Source organism: Phodopus roborovskii, unplaced genomic scaffold (genome assembly GCF_943737965.1).
Source record: "Phodopus roborovskii unplaced genomic scaffold, PHOROB, whole genome shotgun sequence".
Classification (NCBI taxonomy): Eukaryota; Metazoa; Chordata; class Mammalia; order Rodentia; family Cricetidae; genus Phodopus; species Phodopus roborovskii.
In genome coordinates, this window is record NW_026126514.1 from 3,953,607 (window position 1) to 3,974,829 (window position 21,223).

Consider the following 21,223-nt stretch of genomic DNA (forward strand, 5'->3'; position numbering starts at 1 on the left):
GGAGGCATTAGAGCTGTAGGAGATAGTACCATGCTGTCTAGTGAGGATTTCCACCACTAAAACTAGGTGAATGGGTGATACCATTCACAGAAGGCAGTCCTCAGCACTCCACTAATATTATACGACAAGAACTCAAGTGAAAAGTGAATCCTCAATCTCTTTATTTTAAGGTCAGTAAACAGAGCTGGGGGATTAAATACTTATTGGTGTCTGAATGTGATCTTCCTTTTTATTATATAGTTCAGAATGATATTATAGTGAAATAGTTATGATTATCTGTTATATATATTTTCTGACATTGAGTAACCTCATCATGTAGACATATCTAATGACCTCTCCAGGGGTTCTTCCCGTTGCTTTAGTGTACATTTGATGACAGATCATTTCAATGATAATATCAGTTCCAACAGGTGCCTCCCATTTACAGCACAGACTACTGAGATGGGCTTGTCTTTGATGGCTCAGTATGCCTTCTCCAGCCTAGGACAAATGCCCTAACCATAAGGATAGAGAAAACTCTTCCCATTTATAATTGTAGACTTTGTAATATTATCACCTTTCTGTATGCTCTGTGGTCCACACATGGCAGAAGAGTCTTCAGACTGATGACTTGCAAGTGCTTAGAGTACTGACTCTCTGGGGACCATAAGTACCCAGATTTGTGCTATTCCAATTATATAACCCCTGGTGAGTTCATATGGAATGTGAAGTCTTTCTGCCCTTGTCTTTTGTTTCAACAATGCCTATTTCTAAGACCCCATGCACAATTTTGCTTATTAAAATCTAAATCACTGTTGGTTGAACACATTGCAACACACAGAAGCTTATAGAACTCTATGGAATGATTCAAACTTCTCTCTTGCCTATCATATCTCTCTCAAATGTTACAGGGATTGTCCTTACATAGTGAAGAATATGACACTATTTTCCATGTAGGATCAGCATGATTTTTTTCTTCTCATCATAATAAAAGTTCACATATATGTATAGTTCTTATATATGTACATATATTCATTTATTGATAAAAAATACTTCATAAGTGATTTTTTTTAAATTCCCCAAAATCTTCTAAATGAAGCTTGTAATCTTGCATTGGATTTGTAGTGAAATGAACAAATCACTTGCTCTTTGCTCTTATTGATTTTATAATGTCGTCAGAGTCTATCAATGAAATTATAGCCTACAGTTGTGCATACACCATTCCTTGACTGTAGTGCAAGTAGAGGGCAACAAATTATAACCTCCTGTTTAGGTGGGATATAATCCAGTAGCCAACCCCCCCCATTGTGTGTGTGTGTGTGTGTGTGTGTGTGTGTGTATCTGTGTTTCCTTTCATAACTGAGACCTACTGTACAGTCAGTCCCTGATGCACAGATGAGAAGCAGTGCAGACTCTCTATAAGCATGTTTCTCCTACTCTTGCCTGATATGGATGAAACTGACTAGAAGTGCACCCTTCTGATCAAGCCACAAAGTATCAGACCATAGACAGACATCATAGGCCTCTCTCCACCCGAGCTTTCAGTTTCTATCACAGGGGAAAGAGAACAGGTATGTTTGGCCAGGAGGAAGTGAAAATGTTGCAGGTGCCCCTAGAGGGGAACTTAATGGGAAGGAAACTCACTCAAAAATAGAAAAGAATCAGAGACCGCCGGTGCACATAGTAGAAACAGGGGGAGTTTAGTTGTGGCCAGACAGTGGTTCCACAGCTCACTTTTCTTTGCAGAAGGAGTGTCTGCCTAATAATGTCCTCACTGCAACTCAGTTAACATTTCACCTCAAGCTTCCTACCATTTCCAACCACTTTCTCTGTAATTTCTCTGCCATTCTCCCTTTGAATACTGCCTCTGTCCATTTTTTGACATTCTGGTGATACATATGCAAATATGGACATCTAGAAGTCTCCTGTAGAGGTTTCTCCCCTGTCCCTACTACGGAGGATCACATTGACATGTGAAAAGATGGATTATGATTAGGAATTCTGAATATGACCATATATAATTACTGACAGAGGCTAGGCAGTTTCTTGATTTCTCTTCCTTATTTCTCCCACTCAGTTGGGCTGAGCTGGTATGTCATTAGCTCCAGCTACCTCTGAAATGTATGGAGGTCAGGGGACTGTGCCTTGAGAATGCACATATTTCTGTCAGGGAAGCGTTTAAGGAGATGGAAGTTTGTAGTGTGTATCTCTGCTTCCCTCTGCATCTCCCATCCCTTCTGTTCTATTAATGTCATTTCATGGACTGATTTGCGGGTACGTTTAATTTCCATAGCACCATTACTGGATGTGTTGTTTACTATTTATAATCATGACTTTTAAGGACATTCAGATCATCAGCAGCATAATCATCATTCAACAAATACTTAAGGAAGTTGACTGTGTGCACACGACACTGTCTCAACATTGTTATTGCACTAATAAAAACAAAGTCTTGCTTAGCATGTGGTTTTCCGACATTAAGTACTAGTTGTTTTGTATGGGGACACTGCCCTCCTATTACAAACTAGAGGCATTTCAGATTTTAATGGAATATCATCATGGTGTGCTGATTAAATATTTGGAACAATCTGGCTAAAATGTGGTAAATGCCTGTGTGTGTGTGTGTGTGTGTGTGTGTGTGTGTGTGTGTGTATACGTACATAAAAGTATTGTCAACTTTTAGAACTACTTTTAAATATAAGTTAAATCTCACATAATACGTTATTTCTTCTTCCCGAGTCTTTATAGTAAATTTCCGAAAGTAGTCTTTTTATCACTCTGCTCAACACCTGAGAGGCACACTTTGAAGGAGGAATGAGTCATATTGGCTCACAGTTTCAGAGGTTTCCATCTAAGATTGGCTTGCTTCACTGTTTCTGGGCCTGAAATGAAGCAGACAACCATCTGAAATCCAGGAAGCAGAAAGAGGGACAGGATGAAGCCAGGCATAGGATACTATTCATTGGAATGCTCCCACTGACCTACTTCTCCCAGTCAGAGCTCACATCCTGAAGTCTCCAGTAGCAGTGTCCCCAGCTGTGGACCAAGATTCCAGCATATAACACTGTAAGGGACAGCTCATATTCACACTATAGCATTCTGCTGCAGCCATAAAAGCTTGTATCCATGTTACAATGCAAGGAGGTGCTCCAATCCAAGCCCAGGATCAGAACTCTCAACAGCTGTGACATGTCTAGCCCAATCAACTCTTAGTAATGTTTGACTTTGAAGTCTGTGTGGAAGCCTCCAGGATTCCTAATCCCTGCATTCTGCATGGCGATAGGATAAGATCAGCACCAATATGGATGGTTCCAAGTTCTGCCAACAGCTGGAGCAGTAACCAGACCAACTTGATGCTTAGAGGGCCTGATAAATTAAGCATGGTAAAATGAACTATGGACAAACACCTTTCTGTGCCGCGGTATGAGAATAGCACCCTGGCACCACTTCTCTGTCAAGAGAAAGTTTATAAAATGTTTTTAGACTTTGTAGTCTTAAACCTGTGATGGGTGGTACTTGATCTACCCTCGGGCATCCTTTCTTTTGTAGTTAATAGCACTAATAGCCTTAATAGCCTTAATAATCACTCCTTCTCTAACCCCAGCTCTTCAACTTGTCTCTATTTTAGCCAAACTATAGCATGATTTCTCATTTGTGTTTTTCTCTGTTTTCACTAAGAACTTGGATAAAAGCAGCCAGGAGGACTGTGCTGTATCCTGCAAGCTGGGCTTTATTGAAACATTCACCACTATGTTAATTTGTCCTTCATCTTTAATCTTAGCTTCTCACAGTGATAGAGCAGGTTAAGAAAATGTATACAACTTCTTCACTATTAAATATCATGAGTGAGGTGTAATATACTTTAGTAGACTGCTTATTTCCTTTGAAATACCATGATCAAATTCTTTACTGCCTATAATCATATCAGTATTCTGGTTTCCAAAAACTTTGCCAAAGTTGCCCACTAAGCTCTACTGAGAGCATCTTCCAGGTTCACTAACTGACATCTCTGAATGTTGCCAAATCCCTCCAACACATCAGGTTCAAATCTTCTGTACCACATTTTCAGAAATAGTTACAGACATCCCCCACCCACCCTCACCCCACCCCATCCCCCACACACTCCCAAGGTGCTAATCATTTGTGTTAGTCTGCAGTCTGCCTTTTCATAATATACTGACTGAGGAAAGATCCATCTTGGGTCATGGTTTTAGAGGTATCAGCTCATGGCTTGCTGGTTCCATGGTTTCTGTGCCTTTGGTGAAACAGAGAGCCATGACGAGAAGGACCCATCTTGGCAGAGCTGTTCATCTCAGAATATTTAGGAAGTAGAGAGGGAAACAGGAAGTGGGCAGGAACAATGGCATATCTCTAGTGACTAGTTCCTTCCTGCTAGACTAAAGTTGTCACCATCTCCTAAAATAATGCCACTTCTTTGGGGATCAAGTCTTTAATGCACAAGCCTGTGTAGAACCTTTATATTCAACATCTAACACTGAAAAAAAAATATAAACAGAAAATTTTCCAGTTAGGAAAACAAATCACTGAGTCATCATGGTTTCTATTCTCCCAGGCTGACTTGGACTTTCTTCAATGTCCTTCATTTTTATACCCATTTCCCATTTGGTCAGCTTTTTTGTTGTTGTTTTGAGATAGGGATTTTGTGTGTGTGTGTGTGTGTGTGTGTGTGTGTGTGTGTGTGTGTGTGTAGGTAGCCCTGCCTGTCAGCTTTTTTGTTGTTGTTTTGAGACAGGGATTTTGTGTGTGTGTGTGTGTGTGTGTGTGTGTGTGTGTGTGTGTGTGTGTGTAGCCCTGCCTGTCCTGGAACTCACTCAGTAGACCAGACTGGCCTCAGACTCAGAGAGCCACCTGCCTCTGCCCTGAGTGCTGATCTTTTTTTTTTTTTTTTTAACCTGACTTTGGAAAAATGTTCACACTCTATTTCTATGTCCATAATTATATTCTACTTTCTAGAAAGGCCATTAATGGCATTTAACCAAACGTTTCTAAATGCTATAAGCCAATGAAACCCACAGATATACTGAGATTCTTTTTCTTTTTAAAGGCAAGAGTCTCACCATGTAACCATGGTTGGCCTAGAACTCTTCATGTAGACAAGGCATTCCCTGAATTCAGAGACCTGCCTTACTCTGTCTTCCATGTGCTGGGATCAAAGGGGTGTACCACCATGCCATGGCAAGAGTTTCATTTTTATAGTAAACAAAAAGATAGTAATTAAAAAATATTGTTTTGGAATTTCTTTAAAAGGAAGACTGAAGGGGTTGGAGGGAGGTTCAGCAGTGGTCAGTCAGCTCACAACCACTAAATAAATCCAGCTCCAAAGGGCTTGAAGCCTCTGTCCTGTACATATATCCATTTGCTGCATACATGCATATATAACTAAAATAAATCTCCTAAAATTTTTAAAGGAACACTCAACAACTTTGGATTGGCATTCCCATGTAGAAATGATATGATTTCCTGAGTAACAGATGGCATTGTTCAGTAATTTTCAGATTTTCTTAGTTCCTACCTTTCCCAGTTTCTACTGGAGAGTGAAGTTCAGGGCTGTTTATTATTAGACTCGTCCTACTTTCCCTCATCTTCTTTAAATTCTTGCACACTTTCCTTTTACTCATTAGGTTTAGAATTTATAAACCCTTTTTAAATTCACTTATAATAGGCTCATAACAAACCATAAAATTAAAAATAAACACAGTCCAATGAGATGGCTGAGATGGCTCCTCTGATAAAGAAAGGCACTTGCTGCCCAGTCTAATGACCTGAATTTGATTCCTGGGCCCCATATGGTGGAAGGGGAAACCTGACTCGTACAAGATGTCTTCTGACCTCTCCACACATGCTTGTGTTCCACTACCCACAAAGACATTTAAAATAAAAAATAAATACGTAAAAACAAACCAATTTATGGCTCCTCTCACACTTGAGTTTAGAAGAGACATGACCAATCCAAATGAGTAATTCTCTAAAGAGGGAACTTAATAGGAGAAAACAGTGTAGAAGGCAGATAACTGGCAAAGCACCATCATGGCATACTCAGTAAATACCCACTTGAAGCTGAAATCACGTCTTGTACTGGATATTTAGGAAAAGACTGTTTGGAAGTAGTCATATAAGAAGCTTAACTTCCTCCCAGTGGTGATCCTGATGTGTAAACACCCAGGAGTGTTTGAAAATATGTCTAGGCATGGGACCATGGCCAAGGTGCTCGTTACCACTGATCTTCAACACATCTTAGGGATGAGATTTTTTTGTAGCACTTTTGTCTTTCAGAAGAATAAGGACTACAGGACCCTTTGTTGTCTCATAAATCTAAAGGAGACCTTGGGTAGAAAGCTTTTCACCTGTTTTATTTCATTTCAAACAAATCCAGGGAAAATGCAGAGAGAAGGGAGCATGGGGATGTGGTAGAAATGTTCCTGGAAAGTATCTGTAGAAGGATGCTGGGTCCAAGTTAGTCAAGGATGTGTGGCACTGTCTTGCCAGGAGGTTTCTGCTCAAGCACCCTGTGTACATTTTATGTATTTCAACTAATTATTTGGTGTCTAAAAAAATTGAAGGCTGAACCTACAACCTTTCATATACAAGGGAACTATTTTCCCTCTGGGTTCCAGTAGCAGCTGTGGTATTTAATGGAGGCATTATGACAAGGCTCCATGTTAGTTATTGCTTTCCCTTTTGTAACAAAAGATCCTAGGAGAAGAACTTAAGGGATATAGGGCTTATTTAGACTTATAGTTTGATTGTTTGGGGGCGGGGGACACCTTCCATCATCAGTGTGGGAACAGACATGTTGGAAAGAACAGAAGTTGGATGATTCAGCCACATTACATCCCCACTGAAGAAGCAGAGAGTGAACAGGAAACCAACTTGTTCCCTTCCTAGAGTTCAGCCCTTAGTGACTTAACCTTCCACAAGTCTGTACCTCTGAAAGCCTCCACATACAGCACCACCAGATAGAGACCATGGGTTCAGACATTTAAGCCTTCCAACCACAGCAGCACACACAATTAGCACCTGCCGTTGTTTCGCTCAGTTATGTAGACTGTTGTTAATGCCTGACAAGCCACTATGTGGTCTTCTACAGCTGAAAACTCCATCACTGTTTGGGTCTGTCCTACTATGAAAGTTACGGTAATTGCTGATTCAAAGTATAACTATTTTTCTTGTTCTCAATTGTCAAGAAAATAGAACATTTCCATTTTATATATGCTTGTGTCAAAATAGAACATTTAGATTTTCCATAAGCAACCCACAGGTCCATAAAATCAGAAAACCTCCTGGGTTACTGTATACTTGTTTTATATACTTACGCATTATAGTTGTGTTTTTCGCCTTGTCAGAAAACCACATTTGACTCTAAGTAGTTGTTACTTAGCCAGACTTTCATAAGATGACTAGACATTTTTTTTTGAAAATTTTCCAAGAATGGAAATTCTGTGAAGGACATGGTTCCTGAATGGAATGTTTAGGAGCAAGCAGGCATTTCCCATATCTTTCTTTGTAAAGTACCTGTGTCTCTTCAAATCAACTCTTAAGTGATACCTTAGTGGGTTAAACATGTAGGTTGTAGATACATACAATTTACTGTCACGAAGCCACCTTGCCTATAGGATTCCAAACCTATTAAAGTGAGTAGTCAATTAAAAAAACAGTAAGCTCCCTGGGGAGTAGAAAGGGGATAGCTGAGGTTTGGTGGGGTTGATAGGGAAGGATGGGAGGGTGAGGGAACTGGGATTGACCTGTAGAACAACTTTGTTTCAAATTTAAATTAAAAAAGGAAAAAGAAAAAAAAAAACAGTAAGTTGTCCTGATTTTAATGGTTTGAGGAGTGATGTCATACTCAGCCATACCTTGACTGAGTCGGGGTGTAAGCATGTATTTTATCAAGCCTACACTGTCCAGCATTCTGTGATTGACTGTCATGCTGCATACTGGCTATGATTTATGGCTGTGACTGCCATCTGGGGCAGTGACACATGGAAAATGCCACTTACTGAATGGAAGTGGGTTCTCCCACAACCAGGTGTTTTCAGATTATGGTCTGGGCAAAGCTCTGCTTTGGATTTTTAAAAGTGCGTTCATTTGCATTATGGGTGTATGTGTTCACATGCTGGGGAGCATGTATAAAGGTCAGAGGACAATGCTTAGGAGTGATTTCTCTCCTTTTACCATGTGGATAAGGGAAATCGAACTCAGGCAGTCAGGCTTGGCAGAAGTGCTTTTACCACTGAACCATCTCACTGGCTACTCTGCTTTGGGATTTTGAAGAACCAGAAAACAGCACAGGAGCCCAGGCTGTGTACTGAATGATTCATTTGTCTGATTGAGACCCTTTCGGTATAACTTCAAAAGGAATGCAGGCCACTTTCAGTTTTTTCTAGTTCCATCTCTTTTGGGGAACGACAAAGCCGATCATCTTCGCAAAACAAAATTTAGGCTCCAGTGCTGCAAACAACGGCAGGATAGCATTTGATGGCACTGTCTGATAAGCCACTTAGTAAGCAAGGGGTTCCCTTATGCATCCAGGTATACCTCATTCTAATCTTTTACTTTAGTAAGCTATGATTTTACTTTCTCAAAAAAAAAAAAAAAAAAAAAAAAAAAAGAAAGAAAGAAAGAAAGAAAAAGAAAGAAAAGAAAAAAATAGAGGTTTATTGAGGACCAGTGAGATGGCTCAGCAGGTAAAGGTGTCTGTTGACAACTAGGCAACCTGAGTTCAGTATTGGGGACCCACATGGTGGAGGAGAAAAGCAATTGCATAGATTGTCCTCCAACCACCGCCTTTCACAACACAGCATATGTACACACACCCACACAAAACTATACAAAAGATGTTTATTGCACAAATTTCAACAAATATCTTGCTCCTAACCATCTTATGTAGGAATAAGTAGTCTTAACATTTTGGATGGTGGACGTTTATCTAGATTTGTATCTGTACTTTCTCTTTATACACATGTAGTTATGCATATCTATAGTTTTATGATTGTCTATATATGCTCTTGCAAGCTGCCATTATCAACTCATTGTAAATAAATTTCCCAAGCCATCGAGGACTCTTTCAACATCAGTGCTTGATGTCTCTAGAATAATCCGTGATCTAATTCTAAAGTTTATTTTCAAAGATACAGTAAATATTATTTTAGGAGTATACTTGTTCAAACCATTAGTTATTTTTTTCCTAACAATTTTTATGGAGTGAGCTTCAAAATTGGACAAATTTTTAAAACTTTGAATATGTATTTGACAAAGTGTTCCCTGAAAATTAGTGTGTAATACTGGCAACCATACACTGCTTTTAGAATCCAGAAAGAGAATGAAATAAATATGTGTTTTAGGTTTTTACTGAGCCAGTGAGGTGGCTCAGCTGGTAAAGTGCTTGCCATGCAATCACACGGACCCGAGTTTGGATCACCAGTGTCCACATAAAAGTGGTCACTAAGGCTATGGCTGTACCCTCAGTGCTGGGGGAGCAGAAATGGGAATTTCCCTGGGGTTTGCTGGCCGGCCAGCCTATCCAAATAGATGAGATTTGATTCTAGTGGGAGACCCTGCCTCAAAAGCTAAGGTGGAAAGTGACTGAGGACAACACCCAATGTTTATCACTGGTCTGTGTTAAGAGACCACACATGTACACATCTGTATGCTGCCATTCGCACATACAGCCCTCCCCTGAAACCCAAGGCAACTGAGAACATCATATACAGTCCTTCAGGTTGTTGGACTTCGTATTTGGGTGTAGTACTTAATGCAAGGGTAGCCTTTCTATTTAGCAGTGTTCCTTTCCCAAAGAAATGCAGAAAGCTCCACTCTACAGATATATTTCCTGATGTTAGAAGAACATGGCCTGTGTGTGGCGGCCATGTAATCATTACTTTCATTCTCAGACTTGTCAAAGCATGCTTCTGGCCTCCAAAAGTGTCATATCAAGCTTGAAAGTTTCCAAAAGCTCTGTCACTTAGTTGTGCTTCCAAAAGGGTTTGAAATTACGATTGAGGAAAATTGATAGGAAAGATGAATTTTTCCCTTTATAGAAGTCACTTCCGCTTTCCACTTTGAATGTAGGGTAGACATCAGCTATCCAGGTTTATCTAGGGCTATCCCATGCATAGCACAGGAAGTCCAGCACCCAGGGAATGCCCCACCTGAGCCAAAAATAACCTCTGGTTTTAGGGATGGGTATGAAAAGTTGAAGGAAAACCCAGACTCCTACCCCATCACACCTGAAACAAAAATTGCCCTGCTTCAGTATTTGATGGATCTGTCTGGTTTATCTCCCATACTTAGTCACTGACACTTGCTCCTGTCTCCCTGCTGATACCCGCCTCCAGGAAGACAGTTCTTCTTTTCTTTTTTTGCAAACACTTTGGAACTGGGTGAAATACAGTAACTATTCAAACCAGTTAGCATTTATTACTACATTACATTCAATGCTGTCCTCTGATAGTAACGGGTACTTTTAAGAACAAATAACATGTGCCATGTCCTACCATTAACATTATTGGAACACTAGAGATTCCAGCAGCACCTTTGCCAGAGCAGGAAAGGCTGTTCAACCAAAGGGTGCCCACCTTCTGTTCTCCTCTGCCTTGGAGCAGAGGTCCTCCTCCCCTTCCAAATGTTTAGCTGCAGCATCTTCTCAATGTGTGCTCACGCCTCCTGTTACAGTTAATGGAAGTTACACATGTGTGCTCACCAGGAGGACAAAGCCTTTATCCCATGTCGGGCAAAGACCCGTGATCCTGAATCTCTTTCCAAACTTCAGACCCGAGGAGAGCAGGGTAGGGAATTGCTGCCTTCTCACTGTGTTAGCTCCTTCAATTTCCTTTTAATTGGAGCCTGCGATCCAGACCCTCATAACTTCAGGGGGTGAACAATATCAATTAAGATCTGGGTGCTTTCTAGGAAGTGCCTTGTTCAAAGTATTCCTCTCTCTTTTTCTTTAAACTCGGTGTGGCTGTTCACAAAGCACATGCAGCGGCCTAATGAGTTCATAGTTGCTTCTGAGGTTTCACATCTGCAAACCGCACTGCTGAGAAAGCATGTGCAGTATTTCTCAGCTACTTCTAACCACTACTGTGAGCTGAAGGGTTTAATGTACAGGGCAGATAAATACTTGAGTGGTCAGAATCCTAGAACAGTGCATAGAGCCTTCAAATTTAGTACCTTCCCCTCGTTCAGGACATTCATTTCTCCCAAGAATTCTTTTTAATGTGGGACTTCAATTTATGTTTAAGAAGTAGTAAACTCTAGCAGTTTGACAGCCATTCACACTTGATTCTGTGCATTAAACCAACAGCATTCTTTTCCACAAACATCCATTGTTAGGACAATGCTCGCAGACAGAATTTATGAGAAATGGAATTATGTTACCAAGGAGATAGCATTTACTATAATGAAGAGTAGATCCTAGAAAATGGCCCCTTTTACAGCAGCTCAGAGCAGAGCCACAAAAGCAATTGATTGGTCTTGGCATTTAGTCTTATATCAGCTGTGTCATCCATAGCTTCAGGAGTGAGAACACTAATCTAAAGTGACATTTCTGTTCTGGCGGGCTTTTCTGCCCTGATGAAAGCAATTACTTCATCCCTAAATGATAATTTGCAGGAGTTTCAACCCACTTTAATTGATAATTTTTTTGTTGTTGTTCTGAGTTCAATTGTGAAGTGATTAGCTGATTTGGTAAGTAGAAATTTAAGGTGTGAAATATACAAGCTGCCCCAAGGTAAAGTGCTGTTTACTGGGTGGGGAGGAATGACTTGATAAAGCTGCAGGTCTTCTATTATTTTGGAACTGCCAGTTGTGTACACTGAAGTTGTAGGATAAAAAAAAGAAGAAGAAAGAAAAACTGAAGACCAAAACACTTTGCTTCCTGAGGTTTGGGGGCACAAGGAGGCACACACAATGAATAGCTTGATCTCACTGTGGTTCATTCAAGGGTTCCTTGAAGCATGGTGAACACTAGTTGGGACGGGCTGGGCAGAGTGCTTAGCTTTCTTTATTACTGGTCTAATGACTCATTCTGAAATAAAATCCTCTTATTTAACGTGTTAAGAATGAAAAGCGCTCATTGGCTAAAACCAATTAATTTAATTATTAAGTTCAAACATACACAAGACATTTTCTAGAGATGGAGGAAGGCATTTAGATGAATGCCTTTAATTACTCTTTTGATCTCCGTTACCACAAGTCAAAAAGGTCATGGTTATTCCATCAGAATATATCTTAGCTTTAAAAAAAACATAAGCATGCCTTTTGGTTTTGATACTTTATCAAATGTTAGCGGCCACAGACTTTTTTTCTTGACACTGTTTAAAGGCAATCAGTTTCATATTTCCTTACATGTGGAAAAATAATGGTCATTTCATATGTTAAATGAGAAAAATAAAGCAAGAATGAAGGTCAAACTGATTTAGCACATCAAACAGTCTTTGTCATCCAAGCTTAATATATCCTGAGTTTGTGGAACAAATGAAATTTTGATGCTGTTACACTTTGCTTCCAAACAACCATTACAACTGGTTTTATATATTGTGTGCGCATCAGACCATCAAACAGTGCATCTTTACTGACATGTTGCTGTGGTGATGATCTACAGTGGCAATCTGCCATTTATATAAGGGCAAAATGTGCATCTATATTTAGTTGTGAAATTGGCCTATTATACTCCTGATGTTTACAGAGGCTAACATAAATTAATGATGACAGCTATGAGCAGTGTACTAGTTAGGCAGCCGAGTTCTTATCTTGAACTTGGGGTTCCAGTTTTAACATCTAGTATATACATTGCAGCTTGCTGCGTGTGCTAAAGATTTCAGAAACGATTGCCTTCTCTTGAAGAATTTTACAATAATCTAGTTGTGAGCTTTGTTGTTCATATTCATGCAAAGTCATAGCTGTGTATCCACTTCTCAATTGTACCACCTTGTGTTTGCATTTATTCTAAGGATACACCAGAAAGAGTTTTTATTCTGTGGCAAACTGATTTGATTGACTTTTAATTCTATGTGATGTCAGTGTGGGGAGGGCTGCTTTACTAATAGTAATGAAGGGAGGGCCAGCATGCTTATGGAATGATTATCTATTTTTTTTCCAAGAAGCCTCCTAATTCAGCTCATGTCAGGGCAAGTGTAGGTACTGGAGTAACTGTGGATTTCACCATTAACTCTGACCAGAGATCTGACAGGTATGCTGGTGTTCAAAGGTTCATGAGTTAAAATGCTGAAGCCTTTGATGAATTTTTGATGGCTGCATTTTTAATACAGGTCCGTCTTCTTCCTTTGAGGCTGCATGCCAGATTAATTGATAAATAGTAGGAGTCTGTAGTGCTAGGTTCTCCTAAGGAAAACAAGTAGGAAAAATCCATAAAACCTTGCCTGTCTGGCTTCTTCGAAGTACCTTTTAAAGGCAAATTTTAAAGCTGCTTCTACCCCACCTATACTCCCCTTCAGTGGGAGATCCAAACCCTACCATATTCTTATAGAAAGACTGGATGTTATGTGATAAAAACTTTACAGAAGGTGTTCAGACTGAGGCTTAGTGGTAAGGTCTTCTTGTAGAGGGGTATCGTGGTCAGTAGCAAAGGCAATCACAAAATAGTTTGTAAAAGCTTGCTTCGGAAGAGATTACTACAAGGAAGATGGCATTGGATTCCTGTGTTTCTCTATTGGTCTTCTAGGACTGTTACATTCACTTTTGTTGTTGCTGGCCTCTACAGATACCCCATTGTATCAATTTGGTAATAATTTTAACTGTTTTAATGGCTTTGAAACCAAAAGGAATCAATTTTGTGAGACTAATGTTGATCAGCCTCAAAAGATGCCATTTCTTTTTAATTTAATGAATAATCAATTCAAAGTTCTATCTTCCCTTGCAGTAGATGGGCAACCCAAGAAGCAGCTGATACTCAAAGCCAGTTCCATGGGTTAGGATCAATTTTAGAAAATTGGCATTTTGATACCGAAGTGCCCTTTCTTTAATTGTTTTTTTGGTTCTTCTATTTCCTCAGCTTTTGTATTAAATACAATCTCGCAGTTTAGCATAACCCTTCTTGAGGATGCTGGGGGCAAATCTGTCAAACACTTCTTGATTACATGAACTCTCTCCATGGTCCTGGATTTGACTATCAGAGAATGTTCTGATAGTTTTGGAAGATATTTTGAAAGACAATCTTCCTTCTAAGAGTACCTATGTGCATTTTTTATTTAAAATTACTATCACAATTTAAGATTTCCCCATACATATTGCTCTTCCAGAGTAATCTATTCTCTTCATAGTTCTTTGCATCTTTTTTTTTTAATAAATGAACAAAATTACCTCTGCAGCTGAATACCATGTTTTGGTGCACTGAAAATGGCCATTCATTATTCTATTCAGAAACTTTTTACAAACATTCAAGCTTACAGTGTTAATTATACATGTGTACATGTTTATTTGAATACCTCATTAAGTATACCTGTGGCATATGATGGGTAGGCCCTAAGAATAATAAATATTATACAGAAAAGAAAATTCAGTATCAGCAATAAAATGGTATTGTTTTTCTCATGTTAATGAAAAAAGTATCTTCATTATTATAAATGAGAATTGTGGACATTCAAAGAATTAAACTGCCCATGTGAATTAGATTAGTCTGTCATCACACAGATCTTGTAACTAGAAGCATTTCACTAAATTTTTACTTTATTTCTAACAAGTACTTTATGAGGTAATAAATACTTTATGAGGTATAAAGCAGTGTCATCCCATTTCACAGATGAGAAAACTGAGGCATTAGAAGCAACTTTTACATAGTTAATAAGGCATTGGACACTTCATGTTTTAACAGGAGCTGTATATTTTATCTTTAACATTACCCTTTTGGTTGGGGTGATTGGACCCATTTGAAAATCTGAAAGTCATGTATCTCTTGAAAAATTGACATATAAACACAACTTTGCATATGGTGAAGAGGTATATGCATATTGTGTTGAGGTATTTTGAACTTATTTGTTGAGCATATTATTTGTCTGTGATGGCAATCGTTGTTGCAGATGATGGAGCAGTCACCAAAGCGCTTTGATATTGTCAGTCTTTGCTGAGGCTTAGTGGGTACTCCATTTCTTCTACCCAGAATCCAGTTGAGCACGGTTGAGCACTGGGAAGCTTCTATCCAAGAAGCATATAATTGCAGATCTGAAGTTTTGTCTTTTTTTTAATGGCACACACACACACACACACACACACACACACACACAATGGTGCTTTTGCATTTGAGGAATGCAGCCAAAATGTTTTGTCTAGAACAAAATATACAGAAACAAAGTTTATTTTAGGTTTTAACATGGTACTTAATTCATGTTGAGAACTGATTATAGCTAGACTCTACTTCATAAAACTGAGCAAGAGATTAATCCGCAAGCTGTGTTATTGTCTTAAGATCTCTAGTTTTATCTATTATAACAGAGTCTCAACAGCCTTTGTAATCCTTTGACTGTATTTTATTGCTGTTGCCCTCAAAACCAATTACTACTTATTATAGACACAGTGCTGTCATTCTGAAAGACTTCTGAACTATGGTGCCAGGATAATGATGTGATGGGGGAGTCATGGAAACCCTTTATTAAGATAATGGCCAAGAACATGACTTCAGTAGGGGAATATATTGTGTATTAGAGTTGGGGGAATGGGGGTGAGAAAGTGGCAAAGGGAACAGGGAGGTAATGTAGGTGCTTTTGAGTGTGTGTGTGTGTGTGTAAGAGAGAGAGAGACACATACACACACACACACACACACACACACACACACACAGAGAGAGAGAGAGAGAGAGAGAGAGAGAGAGAGAGTATCCTCTAGTAACATTGCTTAGTGCCAGCATGGAAAAGTGAATTGCAATACTTAAGCAAAGGGTTCAAAGTTGTCAGTGTCAGTTTACTCCTCTTCCCTGAGGGGGACAGGGTCGTTTCCCTATTAGCCCTTTGGGAGGTTCTACTTGATTTCTATGGTCTTGCAGTTTGCTTCTGCTGATGATATTTTTTACTGCTATAATTAAACCATGTTTTAATGTTTTGCTAATTTTTATTTTATTGTAATTAAAATATTAAGGCCTTATGTATTTATTGGTAACATGTATAATATTCAACACATATAGGTATTGTATAACATTTAAACCAGATTAAACCTTTATCTTTTTAAAACTTCCTTGTTTCTTTGTGGTGGAAACTTTCAAAGTCCTTCCAGTTTTTCACTGCACAGCATGCGGTTGTTGTGTATACTTCCCATGCTGACTGTGTGCACCCCTACCCTACCACTGTGTACTTTGTCTCTAGTCAGCTCTAACTTAGTGCCCATCCATCAACCTTTCCCTATTCATTCCCCCTCTCCTAGCATCCCCAGCCCTCATGAGGATTAATTTTTTTCTCTTGGTTTATTGACAAGCCTATTCATTAATATCAATTTCAGAATAATTGCTTAATCATCCACTTTGCTTTAGTTACATGGAAAAATTTCTAGTGTAAATATTAGGAATATTAATTAGATAATGAATGAATTCATTTGTGATCATTTGGGTGACAAGGAAAATTACACATAACACCCATGTAAAACTACCTACAAAATTGGCCTCTCCAATTATTTGCCCAATTGTAAAATGAGTCACTGATCCAAAATTGACCATAACATGCATTATTGGCATTCACAGTTAAACAAAAAGCCTATAATTAACATATTATAATTTTGAAGTTTTCTTATGAAAATGTATAATTTTTTTAAAATATAGAAATGGCAGTACTGGAAGTCTGGCATCACCAGTAGCCAGCTGATGTCATGTATTATTTCATAGTTAGGGTTGTTGGCCTCCAGTTCCCCAGTTCTCATCAGTCCTCTTCACTCACTGAAAGTCCCTTCCGAAACCTTAGAGGGCCTAAACCCCCTGCTCCAGAGCTCCATCATAGGCTCTTACTGCACCAAGAAAATGTCAGCTTGACTCACCTCCTGGAGTGGTATTTAGTTGTAAGTACACAAGGAAAGCAAAGCACTAAACTCCAACCGCTGCCCTTCCCCCTGCTCATACATGGTGAAGGAAAGCCTGGTGAAAGCCATGATGCTTTTGACGTAGCCCACTTAGCTGTCCTCAGATGAATGAGTGACACTGTAAAAGGAGGGCCTCTCAACTAAGACCTTAGCCTGAATCATGGTTATACTACTTATACTCTGTCTGATGGGAAGACATCTATACCTTATGTAGTTTTCAAAAATCCATATTAAACATCTATAGATTCCAATATATGATCACGATATTGGGATATATGTGGCATCACGTTTCTGTCTGAAGTTACCACTGGAATCATACTGCAGGCCAAGTTTTGTTACTTAAATGACTTAAAATGATAGTGTCATTTGTGCAATATATATTCATTATTATATATGCTATATTATATATTAACAAAGTGGGCATACATGCTGGTTGGGATATTAACCCAGCAAGTCTCGTGACATTTCTTAAATTATGCATATTTTCTGTAAGATCTTTCTGCTGTATGAGGAGCGTGAGTGTTTCCACTGTAAGCAATCCATGTTTGCTACAATGTCATTTGGCTGATTATTTTCTGCTGTGTATTTGTGGACATACACAGCCATACAGCTGAAACCATTCTGATTATTTCTCTGGACTTTCTTCCTTGGTGCTCTTTTTATTTAATGGGAATCCGCGATATGGATTTAAACATTTAAAATGTCTCTGTTCCGTAATGCAGATAGTCACCGGTTATTTTATGAGTTCCGTGGTGCAGTAAATATAACCCAGTTAGTCATCACTGGGGTCTGTGTGTTTGAATACATTGCTCATCCTATGCAAAGCAGGGAGAGGAGGAGATGACTCTCCCATCAGACTCTCACACATGGCTTCTCAGTAGTGCCAGAGCCTGCCCTCAGCAATGCGAGCACACTTCAAACAGAAATGCACATGAATAGTTAAAGGAAAATTCAGGATCCAACCTGTTGCCTCTTCTGTGAACCAATATGTCTATAATGTCTATAAATTTTAATAAGCCAGACAGAGCTTTTCTTTCAACATAAAACTCATGCTATCATAAAGTTTGGCTTTTGGCTGCATATATTCTCTAGTGTCTGAGAGATTCTACGCCTATGCTAATGCAGGCCAGTTCATGCAAAATTATAGTATTCTCTTATCAAGTGGACATCAACACATTTTGAAATCCGTATTTTCAATGTGATGTTTTCTTCATGTGACTGAAAGTGAGAAGGTCCATGTGGGAGATTAGGAACACTGGAGTATCATATTTGTTAATTCTGCCAAAGTGACTTATGTCCCTGTTTACTTTTGCTCTACAAGATAATAATTGAAACAAAATTTTCAAAGAGTTTTTTGTAGTAGTTAAAGATCCCCCTGGCAGTAAAAATTGAATTAAACAAATCTTCAACTTGAGAATTGGTATAGGAACACAGGCCATACAAGCTGAGTTTTAAATTGTTTATGGTTATAACAGCATGCCTCATTGTGAAGCTTATGTCTTAGAAACAAGGGCTCTGTCACAGTGCATGGACCTCTAGAAGAGGGAAACATTGTCATAAGAAAAACACAATTTTATTAGTCATACTAGGTTTGTGACAAGATGACACTATTGGCATTCCTTGAAATGTCTCTCTAACTATGGATCTTGAACTGTGAGTTTATTTTGGTATATTCTGAGTGACAAGGTGATAGAGGTTAAAGAGCATAATGACATTTTCTAAACAACCCTTTCCCATCTCTTTGCTTTCAGTTTACAAGCATTAAGAAAGGAGAAGTCCAGAGATGCTGCTCGTTCCCGTCGAGGAAAAGAAAACTTTGAGTTCTATGAATTGGCCAAGTTGTTGCCTCTTCCAGCAGCCATCACCAGCCAACTGGACAAGGCATCCATCATACGACTCACAATTAGCTATCTCAAAATGAGGGACTTTGCCAACCAAGGGGACCCTCCATGGAACTTGCGGATGGAAGGCCCTCCACCAAACACCTCAGTCAAAGGTAAGTTGTAGGCCACTGCCTTGTCTGCATTATGGTGGTCTGTCGGTGCCTCTGAAATGAAATGTTCACCAACATCCTTTCTTCTTTTCCTGCATATCAAATCCTTTAAAGGGATACAAATGTGGAAATCTGAACTCTGCATGAGAAAGACACCATGTGAAGGTGAAATAAATCTCTTCTATTTCTATTTGATTTTCAAAAGTCTGTCCGCCTAAACGTTATTTGACATGTTGTAACATTGCATAGGAGTTAGGATGAAATAATTTACATATGTGTCCTAATTTATGTTACACAGAAACCTGCATCTTCTTGACAATTGGCATGTAGGGATGTTGACTAATAGGTGGAGATAATGTGATTGGTGTCAAATAAACAAAGACAGGAATGGAGCAAGACCCAACCAGAGTAGATGCTTTTGAATGAATGATTTTATTGATCCTGAAAATCAACCCATGTATTAATTTTTCATGTTCCTCTGTGAACACATGGAAAGTTATGAATATAAACATATATTTGTTCTTCAAATCTTTGACATAGTTACTCTTAAAATTGTTTCAAAATGGTAGTACTGTCCCTCTGATGCTTAAACTCTGCAATTTCTTGTTTGTTCCCAAAACCCCTAAACTTGAGGGCATTTTTAGCATTCAATTATGAATGAATTAACTAATGTACATGTAATATTGGCCATTGATTTTTCTTTTCTTAAGGGCAAGTCATTCATAGTAAATGACCTAAAATTTTGAGATTCCAATGTCCTCATGTTCTAGCCTTGTATATAGAACTTTTGCAAGCATAGAATAAAAACAGGCTATTTAGGGAGATACAGATAATTTCTTCTGAAGGATATCGGCAAATTAAATTATTTTCCTTGAGATTTATTTTTATTATTTCAGTTATATGTATGTGGATGTGTCTTGCGGGGCTATGTGCATGTGAGTGTCCTTGGAGGCTAGAGGCATTGGCTCTCCCTGGAGCTGGAGTTACAGGTGGTTGTAAGTTGCCAGATGTGCTGAGAACCAAACACAAGTCTTTAACTGATGAGTCTTCTTTAGCTACATTGGGGATGAGGGCTGAGTCAGGAGCAGACCAAATCTTACTATATAGCTCTGGCTTGTCTGTAACTGTGTAGACCAGGCTAGCTTCAGACTCATGGAGATCTGCTTGCCTCTGCCTACCAAATGCTAGGAGTAAAGTCACATGCCACCATGCCCATCCAAAATAATTCTCAGGAGATTTCATACTGCCAGGTACCTCTGGAGAAGTATTTGTAGCCTTAACTGTTTGGCAAGTTTTGGAAAGAGTGCTGGCAGGTGGATTCTGAACAAAACAAAGGGTCAGAGCTATGACTGCTTGTCATTGCATGCTGAGAGTTGTAACCACAAATGTGTGAGTTACTTAGTTTGAAAATCCCTAGTCACACGCTATAAACTTAGAGGATCTCTAATACTCAGAGTACCAACATGATGCTACAATGAGAAAACTGTTGGGTACACGTATGAAATTAGTAAGAATAATATATAAACTTATATAGAGATGGTGTGCATAGGGATAGATGAAAAGCAAATGAATTTTGTATATAGACACATCTCCTTTCCTTAAGATATTTCATATATATGGAAGCATTCCAATATCTGAAATCTGTGACATTTCTAGATGCCAACATTATGTGTGAGGGAGACAGACCCATCTGCTCCTAAGACTAGTACTCTTAGGTGAGGGCACATTGACACAAAGTCTCATTCCTAAACAAGAAGTTGTTTGCATTTTGATACCTACTAGGAAGGGGGAAATGAGTTTTGTAAATGGAGCAATACTGAGTATATACATGCCCAGGAATAATCACTTAACACAACACAGACTCTTTTTGTGTGTGTTTCTTCTTATTGTTGTTATTTTGCCCATATTCTCTCTCTCTCTCTCTCTCTCTCTCTCTCACTCCCTGTTTTTTAATTTTGATGTTGAATGGGCAGTAGGAAGGTGTTGAGAATCTGGGAGGAGTTTGGGGGAAGGGGGAAAATGTGATCAAAATATTTGAAAAATTTAAATAATAAAAATAATTGTTCTCTGGTTGTGAGAGGAAGATTAGAATTTGGATTTCTTCCTTTTATTTTTTTCTAAAGCAGGGCTGACCCACTTATTTATAAAGGACCCTAGAGTAAATATTTTGGTTTTGGAAACTACTTAGTCCTGCTCGTATACCATGAGATCAGATGC

At 38.9% G+C, this 21,223-nt stretch overlaps 1 protein-coding gene across 12 annotated transcripts in view; it reads left to right on the forward strand.

Moving 5' to 3' along the window:
• The window catches only part of Npas3 (neuronal PAS domain protein 3), an 809,049-nt gene that overhangs the window by 225,076 nt on the left and 562,750 nt on the right, over window positions 1-21,223 (forward strand). For 6 of the 12 annotated variants that reach the window (XM_051195837.1, XM_051195838.1, XM_051195844.1 and 3 more), the window contains 2 exons: window positions 18,765-19,009; window positions 19,121-19,171. In XM_051195837.1, the coding sequence (XP_051051794.1) occupies window positions 18,765-19,009; window positions 19,121-19,171 (296 nt within the window). The remainder of the gene's footprint in view (window positions 1-18,764; window positions 19,010-19,120; window positions 19,172-21,223) is intronic. The other 6 variants (XM_051195840.1, XM_051195841.1, XM_051195846.1 and 3 more) reach the window with 1 other exon arrangement.